General features: G+C 34.6%; 3 protein-coding genes across 4 annotated transcripts; all 3 read left to right on the top strand.

Moving 5' to 3' along the window:
• Positions 1-28: 28 nt before the first annotated feature.
• Positions 29-3,059, top strand: LOC100369046 (bifunctional peptidase and (3S)-lysyl hydroxylase Jmjd7-like). The gene is made up of 4 exons (XM_085508486.1): positions 29-55; positions 757-1,526; positions 1,986-2,184; positions 2,921-3,059. Exons 2-4 carry the CDS (start codon positions 767-769, stop codon positions 3,057-3,059), a joined length of 1,098 nt encoding a protein of 365 aa, XP_085364612.1. The 5' UTR covers positions 29-55; positions 757-766.
• A 659-nt stretch (positions 3,060-3,718) lies between these two features.
• Positions 3,719-7,830, top strand: LOC146734020 (uncharacterized). Its single transcript, XM_085508485.1, has 4 exons — positions 3,719-3,748; positions 4,398-4,561; positions 5,340-5,448; positions 7,477-7,830. Exons 1-4 carry the CDS (start codon positions 3,719-3,721, stop codon positions 7,750-7,752), a joined length of 579 nt encoding a protein of 192 aa, XP_085364611.1. The 3' UTR covers positions 7,753-7,830.
• Positions 7,831-10,497: 2,667 nt separating this feature from the next.
• On the top strand, positions 10,498-19,441 carry LOC100368900 (uncharacterized). 2 transcript variants are annotated; one of them, XM_085508312.1, is made up of 8 exons: positions 10,498-10,585; positions 11,386-11,456; positions 12,222-12,993; positions 13,973-14,171; positions 16,552-16,666; positions 17,805-17,968; positions 18,459-18,567; positions 18,717-19,441. In XM_085508312.1, the coding sequence occupies exons 3-8, from the start codon at positions 12,228-12,230 to the stop codon at positions 19,005-19,007; spliced, it is 1,644 nt and encodes a 547-aa protein (XP_085364438.1). In that variant the 5' UTR covers positions 10,498-10,585; positions 11,386-11,456; positions 12,222-12,227; the 3' UTR covers positions 19,008-19,441. The 2 variants fall into 2 exon arrangements, with proteins under 2 accessions (XP_085364438.1, XP_085364439.1); XM_085508313.1 differs by lacking the exon at positions 11,386-11,456 and having other exon boundaries at positions 10,499-10,585.

Here is a 19,441-nt window from a genome sequence, read left to right as displayed (position 1 = left end):
CTCCAAGAAATGTCACTTTCCATCCACTTCTGAATCTGGAAGCCGTGATCTGTGTGTACGTGCTATTTTCTTCGTGAATTAATTTCTGGATACGCAAAATCTTGACTTATCTCATTCTGTTCTAAAATAGACGGATGGATTACAGAATATTTTAGAAACCACGCCCACTTTTGCGAAACAGCGCTCAAATTGTAACTCGCACTGATTACCGCCGGTAACTTCTTCCATACCTTCTAATCACATGAAAATTACCTAATTAAAGCTTGGAAACGTGTATGTGCGTACTCGTTGATCTGCGCAACAGTCAAAGTCGCCATTTTTGTTTATATGAGACCCATATATCTCGCACATGCGCAGCGCGACGACTACCGCGCTTTAACCGACCTTCGAGTTACTAGCAACATAGATTTGTTTGAATCACTGGTTATTTTTGTCATCGTGTCGTGTTACGATATGTATCGATATCGTGAGGCTATAGAACATTCAGACTTAAAGGGCGGTAGTCGTTAAAATTATGAATAATTAATTGTTTGTGTGTTAAGTATTATTAAATTCCATGACATGTCACTATGTGTTTATTCATTAATTGGCACCACACAGGTAAATTATAGTTTCAAATTATAAGCCGGTAGTTCACAGAGGCAGTCTTAAACCCTTGCATACAAGAATTTCTGTTATCCTACTATGTGAGTGGCGTGACTATCGCTTTTTGTTCTATCTAACTATAAAGTATGTTTTTATTTTATTTTATCATAGACCGAGAAATATGAAGACAATAACTTTACTTGTATTATTTGCATGTATCAACTTTATCTCTACGGAGTCTGAGGATGGTTTTCTTAAAGGGCACCTAAAGCCACTCGGAGGTCATCGGCCACCAGACGTGCCCATTGACGAAACTGACATACCGCCGCATCCTCGTACATTCTGGGAGAAGTATGTTAAACATGGTAAACCGTTAATTTTGAGGGGAGCTATGAAACACAGCCCAGGTTTTAACCTATGGACTACGCAGTATTTGAAAGAAAAGTATGGTGATTTGGAAGTTCGTTTGGAAGGAAAAATAGAGAAAGCCTCAAACATTCCGATTGGTGCTAAAAGTTTTGGAAGAGACACTATTGCTAATTTTATTAACACGTACCAGAGTGAAAACAAATATATCGTATCTCAGTTGCCAACAGCCATGTACCCAGAAGTCATGGTTCCTCCCACAATGCAGTGCGGCACGTTTAAGGACAGTTTGGTGGAAATTGATATTTGGATGAGTTCGGGAAACAGTAAAAGTGCTTTACATAAAGATGCATTCAACACATGGAATTGTCTGGTTAGTGGAACTAAACAATGGAAAATGGTGGAAAACAAATATGAGCCGTTAATTTATCGATCATGGGAACCAGAAGCCCAGATTGGTGGCTTTTCGTTAATCAATGTGTCCAGTGTAGATATGATAAAACATCCAAATATTGCCAAAGTTAGGTGGTCTAACTTTACTATAACTGCTGGAGATTGTTTATATTTACCAAGAAGTAAGTGTTACATTTGTAGTATTAGGGGTCAACCATTAGAAACACATTATTATTTTTATTTCTTTTTTTCAAATTCCACTATTTTCTCCAATAATGTATAATAGTGAACCTTTAAGTTTGGTTGAACTCACAGACGCAACAGCGCCACGGGATGCAGCAAATAAAAAGATTAATCAGATTCTGTGAACATTGATATTGATATATTATTAATATCCATTGTCGGATACTGCAGGACCTAATATATGCCTATTCTCCATCGTGTTTATGCACTGTCGCCTGACATAATAATATTTGAATAAATTAATAATGGTGTTAATTTACATAATGCATGGGCGTAGACAATGCAGAACTCTCGGGCCAATCATCGTTGGATACTAGTATTTGAATTTAATGTTTTTGTTTCTTTATAAACAACATTAGAATTTGATTTTTCCTCATGAATAAATGTCTTACTTTCAGGTTATTACCATCAAGTCACTTCATTCGGCGATCCTAACATTGCCGTGGCGCTATTGTTTTCAAGAATGACAGATTTTGATGACACGGGATGTGACAATGCTGAGTTGAAATACACACCTTTAAGTGATATGATAGTGACATGGAATTGGTCAGGACATGGGACAATGACAATGGGACACGCAGATCATCGTGCTGTTAAGTATGTATTTTTTAAAGATACGGAATGAAGCACATATTAACACAAATAACAAAACAAAATTAACAAAACCGTTTGATAACCCTGAATTTACTCGCTCAAAAGTGTTTAATGGACGAATTAAAGTATGTTTTAGACTTCTTACTTATCTGATTTGGAAAATGCACATCATATTTGCTCCACGGACACAAACGTGTTGTTTGTAACAGAAATATAATATACACGTCATTGAAAACAAAAATAAAAGGATCCTGGATTTTCTTCTATAATGTCATATCTGAATGAAACAAATTAATCACACATTTGAAAATGTAATGGACAAAACTCACTTTGAACAACAACAAAAAACATTTTCTTGATGAACAAGATCATAATTAAACAGTTTGAATATTTTGTGAATTTTAAAACAATCCATAACCTTATTATGTAATGTAATGTGTAACTAACAGCATATCTGCGTATTGGTAGATAATATATTTGCTGGCTGTGGATAACACCACTAGAAATAAGTTACTATGAACTATTCTCAGTATGACTGTATTACATTATTTTGTATTTTAAGTTCTTCTTCCATTTGCATGTTTGTTTCTGATGATCATATTGAATAAATTATACTAAATTGAAACATTATATATACTCTGACAAATTGTTGCAGAAATCCACGTACATGCAAATATGTATAATTCAAAAGAAATTCTACAGACAAGAATAATATAAGTTTTGTTATATTTGTTTTTAGAGAACAATTGCTAAAAGCTGCCGAGAGTTACGGTAGAGTAACTGTGCAAAACTTAGCGGAAGAGACACTATTGATTGACCCAGAAAAAACATTTAATGAAGCGTTGCGGGAAATGATTACAGTAGGTGTATTTATGTAATGCGTATAATTAATGGTTGTGGCGATGAACATCATAATATTCACCCTAAATTTCATCATTGTACTCATGTTTGACAGTACTCGGAGAATAAACGAATCGAGTGATGGCAGATGTACTGGGTTCACCACATCACTATGATATAAGGCCCTAAAAAAACCTATGTTGCCCTCAAGTCGGAAAATTGTAAAATTGGGTCGGTCGGATTTTTTTTCAAACTCGTGAAAAAGGGTATATTAAATAGCCGAGATATGTGGACTTCATATTATTCGGAACATGTCATAAAAATACAGATCAACCCGAGTTTCCAAGTCGCCAGTTATCGTAACAACAACGGTCCGGGATCGTTAATTTTTAGCGAAATCCCTTTTTTACTGCTTAAAATTGTGAGTTTTTAATATTTGGGCCTATTAACAAAAAAAAAAAAAAAAAACAACGCGACCCGATATTTCATATTTTTCGGTCGGTCGCTGAGGGCAACAATACAATTTTTTTGGACCAAATCACAAAATACTTTATTATAGTGCGTGTGTGAACACTTTCAAGTGAATCTGGCAATATATTAGTATTACTGAGGCAGTGGCGGCGGCACCAAAAACAAATGCGCGACCACTCGCGCTTTCGGCGCGTGGGATGGTGAGCAGGTATTTCACCCATGCAAAATGTCGTGCCGCCGCCTCTGTGAGGAATCCGTATGGACATATAAACAAAATGTTCCCCAGTCGGCCATTTTCTTTTATCCGAGAAACGATTCCGGACACGTTTAGGTATTGGGATTTGAGGACTAAAATGGCCGCCAGTCAGCCATATTTAACCAAATGGCAAAGGCAATTGACGCGCATAATTACATTAGTCATCATACATGGTTCTTGTGTTCAAGTTTCAACGTGTTCGGTCAAAGCATGCCCGAGAAACGGTTATGAACAGACGTGCACACGAATTTCCGGATTTTGAATACCAAATTATTTAAGAATTCCCAAAAATAGTCCACTAACTCTTTAATGGTCACATTTTCATCTTATTTATATACTTAAATGGATTTTATTCCATATACATCGCCTGAACTATTTGTCAAAATATGATTCAACTCAATCACAGTAATATTTCAACTCGTTTATGATTGCAATTGTAGTATTAATTTTGTATTTTAATTAATTTTAAATATTTCCTATATGTATGTGATGTCTCCAATTACGACATGACACGAGAATCAGTTAGCTTCATCAATGTATACTATTTCCGGTTTTTGATTAATAATTAACTGTGTGAAACCTTGATGAGCAGAACTTGGAAATCAGCAAATTGTAAAATGTTGTTAAATGTATATTTTTATTTTTATAGCCTTTTGAAATTTTGGATAAAGAAGGCAAAGGGTATTTGAGCAGGGAGGATATATTAAACCTAGATATTGATACATTGCGTGAAGCTATCATGGAAATTGAAGGAATTGAAGGATCCAATACAGAATTTGCTGAATATTATTATATAGGAGCTGATTCTGTAAGGTAAAATGTATATGCGATCTGATCCTGTAAGTGAATATGATTATGGGATCTGATACTGTAAGTGAATATGATTATGGGATCTGATACTGTAAGTGAATGTGATTATGGGATCTGGCTCTGTAAGTGAATGGGATTGTCGGATCTGATCCTGTAAGTGAATGTGATTATGGGATCTGATCCTGTAAGGTAACTTAACTGTTAGGTATATAGAACCGGATCATGTTTAAAATGAATATATATGTGGGACCTTATTCTATAATGATTATATCTATAGTACCCGAGTCTGTATGTGAATATACATATGGAATCTGATCCTTTTAGTGAATGTATATGCAGGGCCTGATCCTGTAAGTGAATTTGTATATGGGATCGGATATTGTAAGTTAATGGGATTATGGAATCTGATCCTGTACGTGGTTGTGTATGTATGATACTGTGAGTGGTTTTCTATGGAATATAATCCTGTAGAATAATTAGCATATGAGATTTTATCCTGTCAGTGTTTATGGTGTATGATTCTGTGAGTGGATTTGTACATGGGATCTGATCATATAACGGAGTTTGTATGAGTATCGTAAGACTAATAAAAGGTACATATAAATGGTTCCATTGGGGACAAAGACCAATCAAACACTGCAATTTAAACAAAACCCCCAAAATCGTGTCGTACTATGGCAATGCCAATTGCTGAAAATACAAGCACATAAGGTTACAGAACATTTCAAGCCTCATTTTGAAGTAATGTTCGCACCACTGTTTTTTTTTATTTTCTTCACAGGATGTTGATACATAGGCTTCTTGTTACAACTCATAACAAAGTATCATTACAAGTATTAACTCGTAACTATGTCAATGTGCTAGGGGGTTCACAGGAAAAGGCAAATGAGGTAAATATTGATCATCGGATCGTATATTGAAAAATCATATACATTATTTTCAAGTAGGTGAGAAATGAGAATAAGGGATTCAAACATTTGAAATTATGAGAGGGGTGGAATAGCATTTTTTTTTCATGATTTTTTGTCCGAACATTCTTATTTTCTTTGAATGTACCAAAATGTTTTCCCTTGGTAGAATTTTTTATCTTGGTGTTTAGCAATGTTTTTTTTACACAAATCTTCCAGAATCCCCCCCCCCATGATTTAATATGTTTGACCCCTAACTTGATGTTTATTTTCATGATTCTTGAGGAAGTCTTGAGTGCTTTATCAAATTTGTTAACCATGCTTACACCAGATGCCATATATTATCGTGTCATTTCTACGAATAATAGACTAGTTAATCAGTCTGGAGAACTGTGGGTTGGCCTTACGTACGGGTCAGTCTGCGCATACGAATTCCAATGGCAATGTACCGAAGTCACGTTGCGATTCACCGGGTCATTTTTGAGTGCACTGGGAAGGACACTCAGAAAAACTGGATTTCCGACTAAACCAAGCTAAGCTGAAGTTAATGAAGGAATGAAGTTATGGAATTTCTGCTATTTAAAATTGGCAGATGGGCATTTTTTACGCCACAAGTATCATGAGCTTATGTTTACATACTTTGATTTCTAGTAGAATTTGTTTCTATTTTTAGCTCAGCTACAAAAATGAAATGTTGAATCTGGCCAGATTAATCTCTCAAATAGAGAAAATGACCGCCGAGACTTTGTTGGGAACAAGAAGGCGACAAGAATTGTTTTTGCTACTCAAATAGTCTTCTTCTCTATCCATCATCGCATTCATCGTACAAATACCATGGTCACATAATTCAAGGGAAGAGTGGACCTGGTGCCAGGAGACAATGGAACACTATTTGAGGAGAAAAACAAGTCTCGCGGCCCTCCCGCTTTCAACGAGATCTTGGTGACTATTTACTTCCTATGGTATGTTGCCAAAGATGACCCACAGTGTCTACATTAATTAAGTTTATTGTGGGATGCGCCAATAAATGTTTTTGACTAGCTAGTACATTTTTATTCTGCATTTTACACTTGGTTGCCAGTGAAAAATATCCAGAAGCCTACTCATGATTTCAAATACCCAGAATTTGTTCATTTTTTAATAAATTGTAGATCGAGGCAATATAAGAATATTGACTTAAAAAAAAGTTGGGGTCACCAGGTGAATTTTCGAGAAAATCATAGTTGTATTTTAGTGGATAGTGGCCATTTTGGCAGTATTATAATGCCTTTATCATAGGTTCCTGTGGCAGAGATATTATGTCATATCTCAAATTGTAAGCTGGTGACATAGGCTGAAAAAATAATATATTGTTAATGATGGGGTACTTTTTGTTTTCCTGATTGTTTTCAAAAATCTGGGTTTTAAAAAGTGTCGAAAATGCAATTTTTCTTTAACATTGCGCTCTATGGAATTGTTCCAAAAATTTAGATTTTTGACAAATATTAGGACAAGTTTCTCAAAATGTGACACACACAAGAATGTTATGATTTTATGGTGCCACGAGACAACAGCTCCATGATTTTACATGGTAAACCAATGAGCATTGATATGCGATTTATGACCAACTTTCTCAAAAATTTATGAGTAGACTTTTAACTTAAAGAACATAGTGTAATCATTCGAATTTTCGTTTAAACAAACCAAATCGAACATGGCGCGGAAATTTTAAAGAGAAAGTAAAACATTGAAGAAGAATAAATTTTGAGTTTTTGCGTAATTTCTTGTAGCATACAGTAAACCTATAAGAACGGTGGCCTATTTCCCCAACCACACATTGACCATGTCTGAATATTATAATTATATTCCCGCTTCTAAATTTGTTTGTTTATAATATTTCACGTAATTTCTTGTAGCATACATTAAAACTATAAGAACGGTGGCCTATTTCTCCAACCACACATTGACCATGTCTGAATATTATAATTATATTCCCCCTTCTAAATTTGTTTGTTTATAATATTTTTCTAGATATTCACAAAACTGAGTGGAAATAAACAATATTTTAATAAAGCTGACGTAGAAAATAATATTGAGATAGCGCTGGAGAACTGGAAAAAGTGGGACGTCAATAAAGAATGGGATCAAGAAAAAGATGATGGGTTGCGTAAAGAACGAGAAGAAAAAATACTGATTATGCGTGATGACATACAGTATCAGCTAAGAAAAAAACAGGATGAGTTATTGAAAGAATTAGGAATGAATTACGATTATTTGATCCCGGATACCAACAAAGATGAATTATAATCATAGTTACCATGGAAACGTGCATAAATCTTTTCACATTACGTATTCTACCACCGTAATAGGTCGAGTATTTGGCAATTTTAAATTTCAACCATATTCATTCTTTGTTTACTCTCTTGTGCACTATTGCACCTGCAGTGTGCAAAACATGATCAGGAAAACGGGCCATCTCTATCTTTATCAGTTTCTTTTGCATCAGTGCAGTATACCGAGGAACATTGCCAGCTTTGACACTTTCGATTCCAGCCAGCCGTAACGGTTTCTCCTGTCCACAGCCATTTTCTCGATGAATAAGCGTAACCAAACTACCGTGAAACACATTAAAGGGCGGTGGTCGTCGCGCAGCACGTGTTCAAATATTATGTGAATAAACAATATATTATACACGCGTTGTATACGTCGCTATGAGTCCCATATCGAACAGGACGCGGCGCGACGACCACCGCCCTTTAAGTAGTGAATCCATTTTCATAAATGTATGGATTTAAACAAATTATGTCAGAATACTTAATTTTAATAAATTAAGAATAATAATTTAAATTTCGTAAAGGCAATAAATAATTAATTTTGCACAGTTGTTTATAATTTTTACTACAAGATTTCTAATTTTCAACCACTTAACAGTCGTACAGCATACAACTGGAGAACTTTTTATAAATATTTGTTATGGCGACGTCATTGCTAGTGAAATCAATATTACTAAGCTAGTTCAACATAGCACCATCCAATCAGCAGTGGGCAGTCGCGGTTGCTATGTCATTTGAAGGCACACATGCGCATTATGGGAGTAGACAATGTGGATGTCTCGGGCCAATTATTATTGAATATTTGAATTTGAAAGATCGGTATTTAAAAAATATTATAAACATTTTTATAAACTAAGCTACAGCTTTCTGCCTTTCATTTTATCAACATGTTTCCCCCTTGTTTTCTCAGCACTTAATAGGTCGTTAATACTTACAAACTTTGCTGTACCATATAACTGTATTCGTTCCCATTAAACATATGGTCTGTTTTATTTATTAGCTGAATTACTGCTTTTTTCTCTGAATTACTGCTCTTCACTTTTATTTAAGAATTTATTTATTATATGTTGATACCAAAAATACAAAGCATATCTTCCAATAAATTTTGGTCGAAAAAAAAATTCTGGTCATTCTATTTTTCACAGATCACGCGGGTGCGGATATACAATTAAAATGGTTATAAACAAGTGGTTTTATTTTGATTTTCATGGAAACTGAGAACACCCGGAAATAATGCTTTGATTGCACAAGTTTTCAACTGACACACACGATGGCCAGAAACATGAATATTTTAACTGATACTTCTGAGGACCAGAAACATTAACATTTTAACTGATACGTGCGAGGACTAGAAACATGAATATTTCAACTGATATGTACGAGGACCAAACCACGAATATTTTAGCTGATACGTTTGAGGACCAGAAACATGAATGTTTTAACTGGCACACGCGATGGCCAGAATCATGAATATTGTGTTTGAATGAAAGTCCAAACTCGGGTCTACTGTCCGCCTGGAGCCATTTCTCATAGCCATGGTTCGACCAAACTCAATCTAACTCAACACATATACATACAAAGCTTATACATATGCATGTCAATTTTCTTTACCAACCATTTGATCAAATATGACTGACTAGAGACCATTTCAGTTCCCTCATTTGCAAATTTATTCGTGTTTTGTTGTTTTTAAATATGTATATTTATTGTTTTACCAACTATTGTGTTGTAGCATAATAAAAAAAAATATTCCAATTTAGTATTACCGTATATGCAGAAAACATCCTACTGAATACTGCTTTGGCACAGTTTCTGAAATATTGGAGTACTGAAGTGGAAATGCAACTTTTAAGTAATTATAATCATATGGAGGGAGATGTATTGAAACAAAACGTTTATTGAGGGTGAAGAGAAGAATAATATTTTCGTCCATTAATAAATAAATTAAAATACCAAAAGACAAAAATAAATTGTCAGGCACATGTGAATATATAACTAAATTTTTCCAAATACATAACTAAAGAAATGGAAAGATTCAGCAATTTTCAAGGTGCGGTTTGTACAACTTGTGGCTTACAATTAAATGTCTTAAAGTTAGAAGCTTACTCAAAATGTTTTGAGAAAATTTGTCATAAATCGCATGACAATGTTCATTAGTTTATTATTTAAGATCATGGAGTAATTGCTCTAAATTATAGCATTCTTTGGTGTGTTTACAGTGGCATATTTTGAGAAACTTGTCCTCACATTTTTCAAATATCGTGATGTTCAGAATAATTCCATAGAACACAATTACATTTTTTTTTTTTTGAAATAATTCAGGACAACAAAAAGTACCCTAGTACTAGAAGTAATTTTGTGGAATATTATCTATATGGAAATTTCATTAGAGATTGCTTAGTAAGTGATTATGTCGATAATTTATTAACCGTATGAAGCCGCCAAGGTCTGTAAAAATCACAACTACGACAACAACATATTCAGATTCACTCCTGTCCGTCTGGGACACCACAGGCAGTTGTAATATTATTTTTAAAAAATCATCAAAAAAACATCAGAGACAAGCTGGCGATAACTTGTTAGCTACCACACGTGAATGACGCTGCTCCCTGTATGCTGCAAGCAGTGAAAGTGGTAGCTGTCGGTGTTACAAAAGTTACATTTTTACCAGTGCATGATGGGTAAGGCCCTCTAGCTGGTATAAAATATTTCAACCTTCATGTAAAAGTGGACTTGTTTCCGGGTTGACATAGTTGTAGCGTTTGAGGCTCAAATTGTCCCGGTATTACTGGGAACAGGAAATAAATGTGAGTATAAAACCATGACCACTTAGTTGCATCGTGTAATATACTTCTGGTTGTATTGTTTGTATAATAATATAGACGATCATGGGTGTTGGTTGCCCTGTGTGTTGGTAACCGTCTACCGTCAATAGCTGGACGTCTATATATTATATATAGTGCAAGCTGATCGGCCGGAAACAAGTATTAGTTATTTTTGTGGTTTCGGAGCGTGATGATTAAATTTAATAACATATGCATGCATGCTTTACATTACTAAACTGTTTTAATTCCATAATTTCTATTATTTTGAGCAAGGGTAAGGTCCTGTACCGGGACATAGTCACACGGCCCCATAGACGTCCACGCATTGAGACGAATAGATCGTCAGGCCCCTGTGGGTCGATGTACGCTTGTGTATAGCGATAAATAAGCCGACAGTAGTAGTTTCGTCTCACTGCTGTTTCGTTTCAGTGGCTGTCGTTTTAGTACCAACGTTTTTTTTCGACCCAGTGACAGTTGTTTCGTCAGAAATGCTGTTTTGTTTTAAAAAATATATTTATCTCTAATTAAATAATCCGGATAATTGTGACAAAATCATGATTTATATATAATTTCCTAAAAAAGTACGAATTTTATGTTTGTCTCAACTTAAATATGATATGAAACATTCAAACATAAATTGATGTTACTTGAGAGGAACATTAATTGAAATTGAAAATTGTCTATTAGCTCTCCCCCCCGGGGGGGGGGGGGATAGAAGCTGACAATCATGCTACCAGATTACACTCATTGATTTTATAATAATAATTTTATTACTCTGCAAGTATCATCTAGGGGTTTGGTATGGTAAAGAGAAAACATCAATAAATCACACAGATAAAAACAATATATTACGGTATGTATAACTATTAAAAACAAAAATACTATTACACAAATGTAAAATTCTTTTTCTTATTTATTTAGTTTTGTATATTGTATTTTTGAAATATTAGACCAATGCAATACAGTTGCATGCATATTGTGTTTCCTCTTTTTGGTTTGTTTTGGCATCACATTCTTCAAACAAGGATGTTTTTTCCTCTTTATTTATAAGGTTCTACAATCTAGGATGAGGAGAACATTCTCGGTTATTTTTTCATAGCGTTTTTTACAAACTCTATTTATTAATGATGGACCATGACATTGCATGAAGTGAATTTCATTCTCGACTTCTTTTTCATTGCGTTTTTAATGGCCCAACAAAACTTCAAGTTACAGGCAACATAAATTTGTTGTATTGTTTAACGTTTAAATTTTGTAACTCGTATTTTAATAAACAGTTAACCAAACTTTGAGTTACAGAAAACATACAACATTAAACAAAACAAAAAATCTATATTTCCCGTAAATTCTGTTAACTGTTACTTGAACATCAAGTTACAATTTCTGCGAAGATTTGCAACGTACTGTTCAAGAAAAGACAGCTTGAAATGACCAATAATTAATTGATGCTCACTATGGACAATTCTGTTAAATTTAGAGTTCATAAAGAACTAAAGCAAACATAAAATATTAAAATTTTATTACTTACTATGATTTTTTATAGAAATTTAAAAAATATGTTCTTTTAGATTAGTCGGAATTGTCTTCTAATTACTCTTGTACCATTTCTGTTTTCCAGTACGATATGGAGGCTTCATTATTGCAGGTAATTTTATTGACATTGTCATTGTATGCAGTACAACCAGAGAATTATTGCCCTAAAGGTCATCTCCAGCCTCTTGGAGGTCATCGGCCACCCGATGTGCCTATTGATGAAACTGACATACCGCCTCATCCTCGTACATTCTGGGAGAAGTATGTTAAACATGGTAAACCGTTAATTTTGAGGGGAGCTATGAAACACAGCCCAGGGTTTAACCTATGGACTACACAGTATTTGAAAGAAAAGTATGGTGATTTGGAAATTCGATTAGAAGGGAAAGTTGAACGAGGATATGGATCTCAGATTCCTGCCGGTGTTAGAGGACTTGGACGAGACACTATTGGTAATTTTATTGACACATACCAAAAAGTGAACAAATATATCGTATCTCAGTTGCCGACGGCCATGTACCCAGAAGTCATGGTTCCTCCATCTATGCAGTGCGGCACTTTCAAAGACAGTTTGGTGGAAATTGATATTTGGATGAGTGCAGGAAACAGTAAAAGTGCTTTACATAAAGATGCATTCAACACATGGAATTGTCTGGTTAGTGGAACTAAACAATGGAAAATGGTGGAAAACAAATATGAGCCGTTAATTTATCGATCATGGGAACCCGAACGAGCAATTGGTGGTATCTCGTTAATCAATGTGTCCAGTGTCGATATGATAAAACATCCAAATATTGCCAAAGTTAGGTGGTCTAACTTTACTATACATGCTGGAGACTGTTTATATTTACCGAGAAGTAAGTAATTAAAGGGCGTGGTCCTGTTCGATATGGTACTCATAGCGACGTATACAACGTGTGTAAAATACATTGTTTATTTACATGAAATTTGAACACGTGCTGCGTGACGACCACCGTGCTTTAAGAATGGAATATATTGTTGTATACTAGGCTATTGTTTTTATTTAAAAACTGTTCTGAACAGTACAAATGTGATTGTGTTTTTGTCTATTCGTCAAATTTGGAACATATTACAGCCTTATGCGGGTATAATGGTACAATGGTATGAGCAGCGTTGTTAAAACCAGATTAATACTTTTCAATATCAATACTGAATAGGTCGAATGATTTGCTTTTGAACTTGAGTATCTTTTTTTGTATCTCAATATTGAAATGCTGGTTTTTCAGAAAGTGATATGGCACTGAGATACTATACAAAACTACTTTCGCTTTCGTCAAATCCTATGCTTAGTTTTGACGCCACTGCGATGCTATAACCTTTGTTTGTTCTGTTTTTACGTTTCATTTCACGCATAATGTTGGATCTCGCAGTGAAAGAAAAATGGTCTATTATTACAGATCAGTGTTGTAATCAGATCAGCAAAATTGCATTATATTTTTTTTTATGGTTATAGTGTCCTGCAAGTCTCCTCCTTAAAGGGCGTGGTTGTCGCACAGCACATTTTTGAAGTTCATGTAAACAAACAATGTATTTTACATGCATTGTTTCGTTACTATAAGTCCAATATCAAAAAGGACACAGCGCGATCTCATGACCATTTCCCTTTTATTTTGAAGTGTTCTATGCTCTTCTGACCAAGGGATTGAACGCCTCACCATGCAGTCCCTCTAGGGAGTCTATACCAAAAATGTGTTATTCTTCTACAATAGTTATAGGTTTATGTGTCAAGGTGTGAGGCTATATATATTTCATGTCATTATATATGTTTGTGTGTGCAATATAAATACCTTTTTATTTAATCATTATTAAATTCAGGTTATTACCATCAAGTCACTTCATTCGGCGATCCTAACATTGCTGTGGCGCTATTGTTTTCAAGAATGACAGATTTTGATGACACTGGATGTGACAATGCTGAGTTGAAATACACCCCATTAAGTGATATGATAGTGACATGGAATTGGTCAGGACATGGGACAATGACAATGGGACATATGGACCATCGTAGTATAATGTATGTACATTTAATATCTCTACTTTCACTGTACTGCACAAAATATATAAACATAAATAGGGGGTTTCCCAAATGTATTTAATAGCAGGCCATCATCCTGTAACAACAGGAAAAAAATAAAATAATAAGGCTCTTGGCAGTGTGAAGTGCTGCAGCGATACTGGCGTAGGCGGTCGGGGGGACAGAGAGTAGGCGGCCAGTTTGGGCTTGTAGTAGGCCATATGGCCGGCGGGGGGCTCTTGACGAAACCCCTGATAAATATACATGTAGCATTTATTTTGTAAGTTTCATTAAATTTTGTTTTGAATGCATGGAGGCAATGCATGCTGGGTCATTCCAACTTGGTACTGACATTTAGTATACAAACAAGAGGTGAGTTACTCACTGCATGTTTTACAATTTTGTTAAAAATGGTCAACTGACGGCCATTTTTTTTTTTGCCTTGCTCATATCATTGATGTTTGGACAGATAATAGTGGGAAATGTCTGTCCTCGTTGTTGTTGTTGTTGTCTACACTATAGGTCAAGAATGACATTTTTAAGTCGAAATTGGATAGTCACAAAGCAATATGTATAATTAAAAATGTCCATTTTTTGTATCTAGGGTAATGTATTTCAAATCTGCGAGGGTAGGAGCGAGCGATCGAGTGGGAGATTTTAGAAAAGAAAGTTGATGTGAAATCAAGGAAAGGAAAAATTCCACAAGCTCAGGAGTCAAAAAAACAATGCCTACTTAAGGTAGCGGGACTATTATTTGCATACTTGTTTTCATCTTCTAATTGTGACTAAATGACTACAAATAGACCCGGGAAAGTATATATTTTTAGAATCGCCAGACTTCAAGCTTTTCACAAGTGTATTTTGCATGCCCGTATCTGCATTCTACGATGCGTTACTCAATCAAAGGTGAAAAATTACTTTTTCTGTAAAAAAAATAATTACGCATTTATGCTGGCGATAAGAAGTATTTTTTTCACTTTTCCTAGTTGTTCAATAGTCTGGTAAATTAAATGTGTCTGGTTAGTTTTATTCAAGCAACGCGTTTTAAAAAATAGTGTCCTGAATTTCAATTACTGTTTTAGTCGCATTGCCCCCAACTCAAACCACAACTTGTTGGTAAATAATCGATGAAATAGTTTGTCTGGACACATTCAAGTTCCTCTCATTGTCACCTTAAAGCTGTGAAAATTTGGTGTTAATCCAACGACAATAAGTATATGTTATTTTTTGTTAAAGACCTTGTATTTTGAAAAACATAAACTCCTAGAAAACGTCCATGAAGTAACAGCAAAGATTTTCAAGCTTGTTTATCGGCACAATCAATTTGTTTTCCCATCAAGGTCTGTTTTACCATGTGTAGGGACATCCAAATGTGTAAGGCTATTGGAAACCAAAAAAATAAAGGAATGGGATAGCTATAATTGGATAAATTTGGCATATGAAAACACCAAAATCAATGATTTTTTTCAGTGGCTGTGTGACCTTGTGTCTGACACATTCATATGCAAATGACTAATCTGTGAAACAAACGGGGGCGGAGACAAACCACTCAAATGTTTGGAAACACTCATTGTGTGTCAGATAGCTACTGATAACACATCCTAACATTGCTTTGTCTTGAGTTTATCTTTGAAACTTATAGGCACACAGATTAAACCTGTGTTGTTGATTTTGGAAAACACTACTAAGGCTGCCTTGCTTCCCTTCAGAATAACTACATTTTAACCAACATACATGACATTCTATGTTATATTGACTTCATCATATGAAAGTTTATGGTGCATTTCATCAATTAATAAATATATGTGAAAATCGTAATTTTCAACACAAATAATAGTCTCGCTACCTTAACAGTTAAAAAATAGCTTATTAAAAAAAAAAAATTTTCAACCCCCACCTCTTGATTTTAAATAGGTCTCCCCTCATAGTGACTTGTAAGCTGTTGGTCATATTGCTTTCTTGGCATGGATTACTTGGATATCATCTGTTTATTACTTTGTAATTTGCTCAATACTGTAAAATATATGATTTTTGTTGGAATAAATTTTTTATGAAAATATTTTTTGGCTGTTTTGTATTTATTTTCACTGATTTTTGGTGAGTAGAATGTAAAGCATAGAAAAAAAAGTATTTTCACATTATTTTTATTTGAAAATAAGTACTTTACAGTGACACTTCAAACACAAAAGTCACCTTTGACAAAAATGAAACAAAATAATTATTTTTATACTTTTCAAACAAGAAAATGAACAAGAATTGTAGCAAATTACGTCTATTTTGTCTAAAATTAACAAAAAAGATTATGGAAACTTGTATAAAAATGACGCACCAAATCTTGGTGGGAAAGATTATGGTTATTATATTAGTGTTACCTTTACAGACAACAGTTCCTGAAGGCTGCTGATACGTATGGACAATTAAAAATTGAACATCTCGAACAAGAAATTGCATTGACGATACCCGAAGAAGACCTTGATTCTGATTATGTTAAGACGGTAAATACTGTTGATACAGTAAATAAAGTGTCCAATGTAAGAATGATAAAATACTAGTGTCCAATGTGAAAATAATATCTAAACTAGGGTGCCAAGTGTGAGAATGATAAGTAAACCAGAGTGTCCAGTGTGAGAATGATAACTTGCCTAAAGTGTCCAATATGAGAATAATAACTAACCTAGAGTGTCTAGTGTGAGAATGAAAGTAAACTAGAATGCCCAGTGTAAGAATGATAAGTAACCTAGAGTGCCCAGTGTGAGAATAATAAGTAACCTAGAATGCCCAATGTGAGAATAATAAGTAACCTAGAGTGCCCAGTGTGAGAATAATAATCAACCTAGAATGCCCAATGTGAGAATAATAAGTAACCTAGAGTGCCCAGTGTGAGAATAATAATTAACCTAGAATGCCCAGTGTGAGAATAATAAGTAACCTAGAGTGCCCAGTGTGAGATTGATAAGTAAACTAGAGTCCCCAGTGTGAGAAACGTAAGTAACCTAGAATGCCCAGTGTGAGAATGATAAGTAACCTAGAGTGCCTAGTGTGAAAATGATAAATGAGCTAGAGTGTCCAGTGTGAGAATAATAAGTAAATTAGAGTGCCCAGTGTGAGAATGACAAGTAACCTAGAGTGCCTAGTGTGAGAATGATAAGTATTAAAGAATGACAAGTAACCTAGAGTGTCCAGTATGAGAAACATAAGTAAACTAGAGTGTCCAGTGTGAGAATAATAAGTAACCTAGAGTGACCAGTGTGAGAGTAGTAAGTAAATTAGAGTGCCCAGTGTGAGAATGATAAGTAAATTAGGGTGACTAGTGTGAGAATGACAAGTATTAAAGCTAGAATGCTCAGTGTGAGAAACATAAGTAACCTTGAGTCCCCAGTGTGAGAATGACAAGTAACCTAGAATGCCCAGTGTGAGAATAATAAGTAAATTAGAGCACCTAGTTTGAGAATGATAAGTAAATTTGAGAGCTCATTATGAGAATGGTAATTAACCTTTCGTGCTCACCGTGAGAATTATAACTCAACTTAGTATAGAGTATGTGTAATTTTTGTTATAGAGTTGAATTGTGACCATAATCATTCAGAAATATCAAGATGAATGCATGCAAATGATGAATTGTTACTTTTACAGCCATTTGATATTCTTGATAAAGATAAAAAAGGTTACCTCACCAAAGAAGATATATTGAAACTTGATATTGATGTATTACGTGAATTTATCCAAGCAATGGAAGGAGTTGAACCATCTAATACTGATCATTTTGAATACTCTCACATTGAACTTCACATTGTTGAGTGAGTACTATTTTATGCTCTGTTGTCGACTTTGTCAATTGGAGCTTATCATATGAGTGATTGTCCGTGTCTACTTTTTATTTTTTCAACTTCTTCTTTAAAACTACAAGTCTAATTGTGCTTTGATACTTATGTGTATGTGTACCCTGGGTTGACCCTACTTAGATTAGTTCATTTCATGATGATATCTTCATTTCTTTAATTGAAATGTTCATTGATAACAGTGGAGTTATCTCAGCCAAGAGGCTGCTTGTTTTTTATCATAAAATTGCAAACATCCCAAACTGTAAATATGAAACCTGTCAACATGTCTACATCATTATTCCATTTCTCAACCGTGCCTGTGCCACTTGAATTCAAACTGAGTATGAACATCTCACATTGTGGGTAACTGAAGCATATCATGTCACTTGGGCACTTCTAAATGAAGACATCTTGAAATCAGGGTGTCTTTACAACAACGTGACATTTTTACTGTGTCTATCTGTAGGGATGTAATAGAGCGTGCACTGCATGTGTCTAATGGAAAGGTATCATGGGAAATTCTCTCTCATTTTTATGTGGACGAATTAGGAGGTACTCCCGAAAAAGCTACTGAGGTACTGTACATTTAGTTTCATATTAATATTCCACTTTTGTCTAATATTTTTTCATATTGTGTTATGTCATAATTACTACACGCTGCCCCATTATACTGCCAATTTATAAGTTTACACAAGTTTATTTTTTTTTGTTTTTGTTTTTTTAGATATTTGAAAATCTGAGTGGAAACAAGGAATACTTTACTATTGCTGATGTGGAAAACAAGCTAGATGAAGCCCTGAAAAATTGGCATCTGTACCAAGGAAACGAAGATGACAACTGGGACAGAGAATTAGATGAGAGTAAAACGAGAGAACGTGATGAGAAGTTATTGATATTCCGTGATGACATACAGTATGAACTGAAGCAACAACAGCAGATGTTACTACAGGAATTAGGAATGATAGAAGAGGATTTAATGAATGGTGGAATGGATGCCGTGAAAGATGAGTTATAAACATCACAATGCTTTTATTAACTCCAAACTACAAAATTAATCTAAAACAATTATCTCAATCTGCTCGGCCCTCCCAGTATCTTCTAATGTACGTCACTAATACAGGGTTCCCCCCATGGCACTATAGAGTAGAGATTCCCAACTGTTTAATTTCAGATAAAACAATAAAGCCAATATACAGGTAATGTAACAATTAATATAATGTGGGTGATTAACATATTCTATTGTTATGCAAATTAGTTGGTAATCTGTTTTGTCACATTCATTTATTTTTTTCTCGAGGTTTGAGCTGAATTAGAGATTACCGGTACTCTAGAAAACTTTAATTTCTCTTGGAATTAATTTTCGGTATTTTCGCTGAAGGGATGATTCCGTGAAAATAAAATCCAGTGAATATACTTTTTTTCCTATATTTTACAATCAACTTGTCAGCA

This window comes from Saccoglossus kowalevskii, chromosome 15 (genome assembly GCF_978046115.1).
Source record: "Saccoglossus kowalevskii chromosome 15, keSacKowa6.1, whole genome shotgun sequence".
Taxonomy (NCBI): Eukaryota; Metazoa; Hemichordata; class Enteropneusta; family Harrimaniidae; genus Saccoglossus; species Saccoglossus kowalevskii.
The sequence above is the reverse complement of the archived record's forward strand: the minus strand, read 5'-3'. Positions and strand labels throughout refer to the sequence as shown.

Excerpts from the sequence above, each read along its gene's own strand:
- LOC100369046 (XM_085508486.1), top strand. The coding sequence starts at position 767 with ATGAAGACAATAACTTTACTTGTATTATTTGCATGTATCAACTTTATC. Across the intron at positions 1,527-1,985 it reads TTGTTTATATTTACCAAGAA|GTTATTACCATCAAGTCACT; the intron begins GTAAGTGTTACA and ends TCTTACTTTCAG. Across the intron at positions 2,185-2,920 it reads GCAGATCATCGTGCTGTTAA|AGAACAATTGCTAAAAGCTG; the intron begins GTATGTATTTTT and ends ATTTGTTTTTAG.
- LOC146734020 (XM_085508485.1), top strand. The coding sequence starts at position 3,719 with ATGTCGTGCCGCCGCCTCTGTGAGGAATCC. Across the intron at positions 3,749-4,397 it reads GCCGCCTCTGTGAGGAATCC|CCTTTTGAAATTTTGGATAA; the intron begins GTATGGACATAT and ends TTATTTTTATAG. Across the intron at positions 4,562-5,339 it reads ATAGGAGCTGATTCTGTAAG|GATGTTGATACATAGGCTTC; the intron begins GTAAAATGTATA and ends TTTTCTTCACAG.
- LOC100368900 (XM_085508312.1), top strand. The coding sequence starts at position 12,228 with ATGGAGGCTTCATTATTGCAGGTAATTTTATTGACATTGTCATTGTAT. Across the intron at positions 12,994-13,972 it reads CTGTTTATATTTACCGAGAA|GTTATTACCATCAAGTCACT; the intron begins GTAAGTAATTAA and ends TATTAAATTCAG. Across the intron at positions 16,667-17,804 it reads ATTCTGATTATGTTAAGACG|CCATTTGATATTCTTGATAA; the intron begins GTAAATACTGTT and ends TTACTTTTACAG.